Genomic DNA, 8,193 nt, shown 5'->3' with positions numbered 1-8,193 from the left:
CCCTGCCCTCCCCCGCTTTGGGTCCAACCCTGCTCCCCCCATACCCCTCTGCTTCATGTCCGCCCCCTCCCCACTCCCCACCACTTCGGCTCCCCTCTGGGAAGGGGCTCACACTCCAGGAAGCCATGATGGGCTGCTGCCTGTCACGGTTACTCAGTGCTAACTGCTCCAGCTGCCGGGCAGGGGTGGGGCCCGGCCTCCACCACTCGGTCTGTGCTCAGGGCATGATTTCCTACCATTTCCTTCTTCACTGACAGCCTCTTTCTTACCCTGTATGTTTACCTCTGTAATGTTTCCCTTTGGCTTCTTTCCCCCCACTGCTTTCTTCCCCCTCCCTCCTCTGCTTTACCTTTTTGTTTCTCCTTTATATTTACACTGCATCCTCTCACACTTTGAGCTCCTCTCATTCATGTTCTCACTGACTGCTACACTTTTAGTTTCTCTCATTTCCTGGAGTCTCAGAACAGCAGAGACTCCTTATACCTGAAGAAGGGTGACTGTGCCCAAACGCTTGCTAACAACTTTTTTCCAATGCTTTTTTCCAAATAAAAGATATCACATCTACTCAAAAAACGTTGCCAACTATTTTGTGGAATGTAAATATCTCATACATTTGAAATGTGCATGCTCTGGAGTTCTGTCATGAGACACTAGCAGGGAACAAAGGCCCACCAAAGCCAACACTTCTCGTAGCAAGAGAGAGACATAAAATAGCAAGAGGCCCACTGGTGAATCCTTGACAATGGACCATGTGGTCAAAAACCTAACAAAAATATAAGAAACCCTTTGTGGTTATTTTCACCTCTCTCCCCCTCTCTCTTTGTGTCTTTTCACTTCTATTTAATGTTGGTCTTCCACCTACAGAGCAATCACTTGGCCCAGGGTGTGCAGCAACCACCCTTTGCCAGAGTGTTCAGTACAGGGAAGTGGCATTTCAGACAGCAGGGTTGAGGCAGGAAGAAGGTAGCCACAGGGGGATATGGAAAAGTCTGGGCACAGGGAGGCAACCTTGGGGGACAGGGATTGGTGAGGCTGGGGAGAGGTAGTATGGGACACCTGACCAGGGTAGCCTTAGCAGAATAAACAGGGATGGGAGAGGCACAGCTGGACAGGTGATTTCACCACTTCAAGGAGGTGTTGTGGCACTGCAGTAGCAGGACGTAATAAATGGGCTTGAGCCATTGCATGCGGGACAGATTGTTGCCCTCGTATAATAGGATGGGATTGGGTGAGAGAACCAGCATGTAGCTCTTTCTTCTGGAGCCACATTTAAATTGCCACCCCTGCAATATGGCATGAGAGTATTGAAACACATAAAATTTAATTATATTTCTAAATACGTTGATAAAAATATGATGTTTTTCCTTTTATCGTTGACAATTTTTGCTACATTCTTCAGGGACAATTCTCAGCAGTTTAATCCGTAAATCTTTTCAGGCAATCTGAATCATTTGTCTGAAAGATTTATTTGTATTCACAGAAAAATCTTAACAAACACATGAGAACGTTTGAAAATGTGGCAGACTCCTATTTTATTTTAAAAAGACACTGTTAGCTTAAACCAAACTTCTGTCTGAAAAAAGGTATATACAGTTATTGCAAATAAAAACCTAAAAATACTGTAATTAAGTGATTGCAGTAGGAAAAATGTTATTTTCTCTCTACGTATCTGCATGTGATGATTCTTTGTTCAGTTTCACTTTCTCCTTTTGTATCATCACTTTCCCCTTTATTTTTTTTTGGGGGTGGGGAAAGGGAATTCATGGAAAAATAATTATCATCAACTGCCATAGGCATTTTTTGTGCTTTTACAGGTTGTGGTTGAATTACCGGAAACTAAAAGAAAATATACACTTGCTAGATTTCAGATTGACAGGGTCTTTTTAGTAACAGTGGTTAGTGTTTGGGTGCCATCTTATTCTTTCTCCTTTGGTGTTTTAGCACATTGTATGTCTGAATGATAGTCTTTGTCTGCTTTGGTGGGGAAAGTTCTTAGAGCAAAACACATGTCCATGTAACAAATTAAAAAAAACCCTTGTATTATTATTATTTCCCAGACATGGGAGACTCGCTACATACTCGTGTTATGGCTCTCCATGATATGCTTGATTCCTTTTGATTTGGCTCTTTTTGATGGAAATATTCCTTCTGAAGATGGGCTTGCTCGGATACCGGTAATGGATCGTATACTCAAAGTAGCAAAAGTAAGCGTAATACACTTTGTAATATACAAAGACTTTATTCTGCTTATGCTGTTGTAATATATGATAGTTTTTTGATCTTTTTATTTCTGACCTTATTTTGTGTAGGTAAGAGTATAGTGCACAGTTACCAGGAACTGGATTTTTCCATTGCTTTTTTTTAATGTTAGTTGGCAATTAGTTTTTTCTGTTTTTTTCTGAAGTGGTAACCTACTATGTTTTAAGAGTGTATAGTATAATTGCATATCTTGTTATCCAAGGTTTGGAGCATAGCCAATTACTCTTCAATATAACTGTCTGTAGCTTGAATATTTTTACACATATATTTCTTAACATCATTTTAATTATAAACTGAATTCTGGACTATACATGGATAACGTAAGATCTGTATTGATAAACTTTCATGCAAAGTTTTACTTGAGGTAAATTAAAATAGCATAACTATAAAACCAGAAAGGAGAGTTGAATACAAGGTAGAAGTGAACAGCTGCTGCTGTTGGCTTTAGAATATACTCCTTTAATGTTGTAGAGAAAAAATTACCCTGTTTTGAAAGACATGGAGATGGAAACTTTAATGCATGTAGTTTTTTAACTTCAGTTTTCACAAGACCAAATATTTCTGAAGTACATGTATGCAAATCTGTTCTGTTGTTACTAAATCTATATGTGCAAATTCTTTTACAGTTAATTTTCTTTTTGCCTTTAGTGTTATTTGGTTGTCAGCGATAAGGCTCGAGATGCAGCTGCTGTACTGGTTTCAAAGTAAGTCGCTTGTTCCGATTTAGACAAAAGAATACTTCCTTTTTTTTCTTCTTTGATTTCTTGCCCTCCCCACATTATTCCATGGTTAACGTGTTAATCGTGGCATAAGTGATGAGAGCTACATGTGTACCCAGTTTAAGGTACCATATAATGGCAAACCAGCCATAAAATAGGTCCACATATGATGTAGAACAATTTTATGGCTGGTTTGTATGGCACCTTAGATAGAATGCGTGGCCGGGCCAACAATTAGCTGATAGCCTGGTCCTATTCTTGGACTTGTGGGCCCCTGGCTTTCAACTTGCTGGTGCAGTGGGAGCCCGGGTTTATAATCTCAGGTTCCCTCTGCACTGACAGGTAGGGTGCAATTGGGATCTAATCCCTGATCCCAAAATCATGTGTCCTGCTATGCTCATGTGGAATGCAAGAGGTGTCATTGTTGGAATCTGGAATCCAGTCCTGTGGTGAATTTAAATGAATGCTGGCTATGAACACATTATTTCTGACAGTATTGGCTAATTTTAAAGTACTGAGAATACCATGTGGAACACTTGCTAAACTTGTCTGAATTGAGCTTAAATATGTATTGAAATTAAAAAGCATTGCTATGAGACAGTTAGTTGTTTTGCCTACCTGAAATGGATGTGTTCCTTTTCATTTAATAGAAGACAGGTCTTTATCATGGTTGATACTGTTAACATTCTGCATCAAGAGGGTTCAAATAGAATTTGAATAGCCTTCTATTACCTGTACTGAATCCTCTTAAGGATAGGTTTTGGTAAAGGATGGGTTTAAGTAATATCCCTGATATCTAGCTCAGCCTATGCCTGCCACATTTGCAGACCTGAGGAAGGGCACTTGACACCCACAGGCTTGTCCAGCAGCTCTCCTAGCAATACATTTGGTCCAATAAAATGTATCGCAAAAAAACCCTTGCCTTTCATCAAGTTTAAGTATTGTAATGAAGTGCAAGACAGCGGAGGACTCTAACCCCTTTGGCTCCAAATATGTCATATAACATGCTATTATAACTTTGAATATGCTAATTATAATTTTAATTTTGACAAGACAAAGCTATGTTTGTTTTATTTTACATGCAAATGAATCTGGTGAAATACATTTTATTGGAAGAAGATGAATGACAAAAGGACTCCAGTAGAAGGCAGGGGAGATGTGCACCTTATAGATTAACTAAATAAGATATACAGAGAGCATATGTTTTCATGAACTTGAGCTCACTTTGTAAGATTCTTTCATATGTCCTAACCCCCCCCCCCCAAAAAAAAAAAAAAAAAAAATTTTTTTTAAAACTTTGCCTCACTTTTTAAAATTTTTTTTATTTTCCCCCCCCCCCCCCCCCCAAAAAAAAAAAAAAATCCTTTAGAGGAGTACCTTTCAAGAGTAAATTGGATGCTTATCTTGCTGGGATCCTATGACCCCAGCTGACTTCCTGCCCCTCGGGTGGGGGGCTGGACTTGATCTTCTGAGGTCCCTTCCAGCCCTAATGTCTATGAAATCTATTTGTATATTCAGTCCTGCCTTTACCATTTTGTACTCAATTTCATTTTACAGTCCAAAGCATTGGTGCCCAACTCATCTTGTCTTGCAGACCAGATCCAGTGCACAAACCTGCTTCATGGGCTTGCTGGCCTCTGTATGGGGCCAGTCTACAGGCCTTCTGAGATCTACCTGTGAGCTGGTCCATGGGTTAGGGATTAGGGGTTAGGGTTAGTGTTTGGGTTAAATGCATAGCAGTTAACCTATAAAGGCACAGTATTACTGCTAATGCATTAGATTCAATCATGATATTAAACTTTACTTCTTCCATAAGGAGCTTACCTTTGGTAATACTTGGGAGCACAGGTGACCAAGATGTGGCTCATGGAGCTGAATTATCTGGCCTGCTGGGCCCCATGTAGAACTGGAAATATGGTGGTAAGACAAGCGGTGGCAGTGTTCATTTCTTCTATTCTGGGAGCTGCAGCAATTAATACTGCAATTGCTCCCTCACTGTCATATTTCTGGATGCAAGGGTAGCCCTGTGGACTGGATGACACAGCTCAGTTCTCCTTGCTTGGTCACCTGTGGTCCACAATATCTGTGGCTACGTTCCATTCTGATTGCGCAGGAATTTGGACACAGGATTAATGCACAGGCCGGGATTTCTGGTGCTGCTGATCACTTTCTGTGTGGTCTTAAGGAAGTTTCTTAACCTTACTGATTTTGCTTATCCACAAAATTGGTATATTTCTCAGGACATATAAGGGTTAAATAATAAGAACAGTTTTCAAATATTCCAATAGAAGTGCAACAAACAGATTGCTCCTTGCAAATTCTGATACTTGCCTGTTTGATTAACAGCATGCAGTAGTGATATTTTCTTAATTTTTATGCAAATTCCCCATATCTGGAGATGGATGTTGATTTTTTCTGTATGGGCAAAACTGTTGCATTAAAAAAATTCTAATAGGAAAACTTGGTGAGAATTTCTGTGGGAAAATGTATCGTCTGTAGCTGTATAAAGTAAAAGTGAGAGATCTTGAGAATTCCAGCTGCAGCTTGGTAAGTTTACAATTGAAATGAAATATTTTAGGTCAGGACCTTGTTTAAAAAGAGTAAAGTTAACTATCTGACAGTTGGAATGTTCCCACCCTAAATTTGTTGGAAAATGTCCATTGGACAATTGCCTTTAGGAATCAAAACCAGTTTGGATAACAGGAAAAATTAGTTACTACTTGATTGCTCTCAATGGGTAACTTGCAGTGTGTTTTTCTGTGACAGGTTTATTACCCGCCCTGATGTCAAACAAAAAAGAATGGCAGACTTTCTGGACTGGACCCTTTCAGTGTTATCTAAATCCTCCTTTCAAACCATGGAGGGGACTATTGTAATGGATGGCATGCTTCAGGCCCTGGTAAACACTGTTGTTAAGTTAAAAGATAATCCTGGTAATTGATTGCCTTTATGATGTTTTTCTTCCATAATGTGTATAAGGGACTTTACTGCTTACACTTCACTCAGCCATGTCTTAAAAATTTATCTTGAGTTTCTAAAAGGGTAACTTTGTAAATGTAGGTTTTGTCATTAAGGCCATGATTCTCAACCAGGATGTCATGGCACCCTGTGTTGCCTTGAGATCTTTTCAAGTGTGTTGTGTGCTGCCATACAATGTAAGCACAGCTAGTGTGCAAACGTGATACACATGCTAAATCCAGAGATATCGAATAGTGAATCTGTAGTATTAAAAACATTCTGCCCTGTTGTGGTCTTTCTGAGTTCTTTGCAACAGAAAAATTGCTCTATTATTTTTCTGTAGTGAAAAAACAAGAGCTGACATTTCCTGAGAGGTGCCTCAAGTCTATCCACGCGTGTCTTGAGTCTAAAATCATTGAGGACCCCTGTATTAGGGACTTAGGCAGATGAGGTTCTTTAGGTAGATGTGATAACTTTTATTAGACCAACTAAATAGTTGGAAAAATTGTTCTTTGCAAGCTTTCATGCACAAACACTCTTCTTCAGGCATAAGGAAAGTCAGTATTAGGGACTTGTTCTTTTTGTCATTGATAAGTACAAGCAAAATATATGTCAGTACCCAATATAATTATATATATATATAAAAGCCAGCCTTGACAGGTGGCAAAAGTTGAGAAATTAACCAGCATTATCCAAACTGGAGATCAGCTGGATAAAGATGCTGTACACCGGGTGCGTGAGCAAGCAGGGTGTTAGTAAACTAGTTTATGACGGCCCCGATTGTGGTGGAGTCAGGTGTCCAGCAGGGCTGCCTACTCCCCCAGATCCTGTTTATCTGTTTGTTGGAACTGCTGGTTCAGTGGCAGAACCCCAGGATCAGTGGAGCAAGGTGCTGGTAAAAACCACCTGCCTCGCTCTGGGTGACCTTGGAGACTTGTCGGTTTTGGAGGTCTCCATCCCCTACAAGGGGGTGAAGATCCTTGGGTTGGAGTTTGACCCAGAGATGACTGGACAGAGGGCATGGGAAAAGACTGAGGCCAAAGTCAAATGGAGACTGGGTCTATGGCGCATGCACTGCCTGTCTATGGGGAGTGTGTGGCACTCATCAGGGTCGTGTTGCTACTGGTACTTCTGTACAGTGCGTTGGTCTTCCCCCATTGGAGCAAGTCACCTTGCCAGAATTCAGAGAGCCAGGTGTGTCTTCTTTTGGGGCTCCAGATTCCCATCTGGAGGCTGCAAGGACCACATTATGTACGATGAAATGGACTGGGGGCAGAGGAATGTCAGATGTCCTGCTGTTCCTCTGGGCTCAGTACATGAGCCAGATCTGCAAACTGGGAACTGGGGCAGTATTGAGAACAGCCTGCTTCGTAAGATACTTTGTAGAGCACCTGTTGTGATACTGGCGAGCGTACACACTGCCCAGCTGAACTGCCTGTGGACTGCAGACACGCCATGGTTCTGTGACGTCCTGAAACCCTTCTGAATTAAATATGATCTGTACAGTGTGACTCCAGTGACCCTGATGAAGCACTATAAGGTGCAGGAGGTGGAAAGGGCAAGAGACAGTTTGTTGGCTGTAAACTTACTACCTGGTGACAGCTCCTAGATTGTGGGAGTGAGTCTTTCACAAGGACATACAGAAGGAACACAGGAATTTGAACTGGCAGGTAGCCCACTGGGCACTTCCCATGCAAGCATGGAAAAACAGACGGGCAGAGAGGCCCATCAAACTGCCCCAGGCAAACCTGCTGATGGAAGGCAGAAACAATTGACCACCTTCTCTAGTACTACCCATTCAGCAGGGACGTGTGGAGGAGCGTAATCGCACTCCTTCTGATGGTGACGGGGTCGAGACCTGACCAGAGAGGTGGTTCTGTTCTGTTACTTGACCAAACAGCAGGAAACCCTGACAGCTTGCTTTGGGTAGTTCTCCTGCTTCAGGAACACCCTAGGGGAGACCAGGGACCTGCTCCTAAACAGTCCTCTCAGTTGAGGACTGCATCAAAATGGGGCTGAGTGAGATGCAAGGGTACTATATAAAAATAGTTGAAGATGGTGGGAAGGAGATGACAGAGAGCGTATGGAAGAAAGAAGACTGGGACAAACAGTTCAGAGGTGGGACCACCACTAGAGAGAAGGATGGCAATGATGGAGATGATGACTGTGATGAATGAAAGGACTGGGGCAACAGGCTGAGAATTGGAAGGGGTGGGGGGGGGGCATTAAGATGGTCCTCTGCATGATTGCAGTGGTT

At 41.8% G+C, this 8,193-nt stretch overlaps 1 protein-coding gene across 1 annotated transcript in view; it reads left to right on the top strand.

Annotated features, from left to right (window-relative positions):
* The window catches only part of TBCD (tubulin folding cofactor D), a 281,185-nt gene that overhangs the window by 13,412 nt on the left and 259,580 nt on the right, over positions 1-8,193 (top strand). Inside the window, exons 5-7 of the mRNA XM_019502452.1 lie at positions 2,058-2,204; positions 2,908-2,963; positions 5,745-5,877. Of these exons, the coding sequence (XP_019357997.1) occupies positions 2,058-2,204; positions 2,908-2,963; positions 5,745-5,877 (336 nt within the window). The remainder of the gene's footprint in view (positions 1-2,057; positions 2,205-2,907; positions 2,964-5,744; positions 5,878-8,193) is intronic.

The sequence above is a fragment of the Gavialis gangeticus genome, unplaced genomic scaffold (genome assembly GCF_001723915.1).
Source record: "Gavialis gangeticus isolate Ggan-Ray unplaced genomic scaffold, GavGan_comp1, whole genome shotgun sequence".
In the NCBI taxonomy this organism is placed as follows: Eukaryota; Metazoa; Chordata; order Crocodylia; family Gavialidae; genus Gavialis; species Gavialis gangeticus.
Note: the sequence above shows the minus strand (reverse complement) of the source record. Positions and strands in the feature narration are given on the sequence as shown.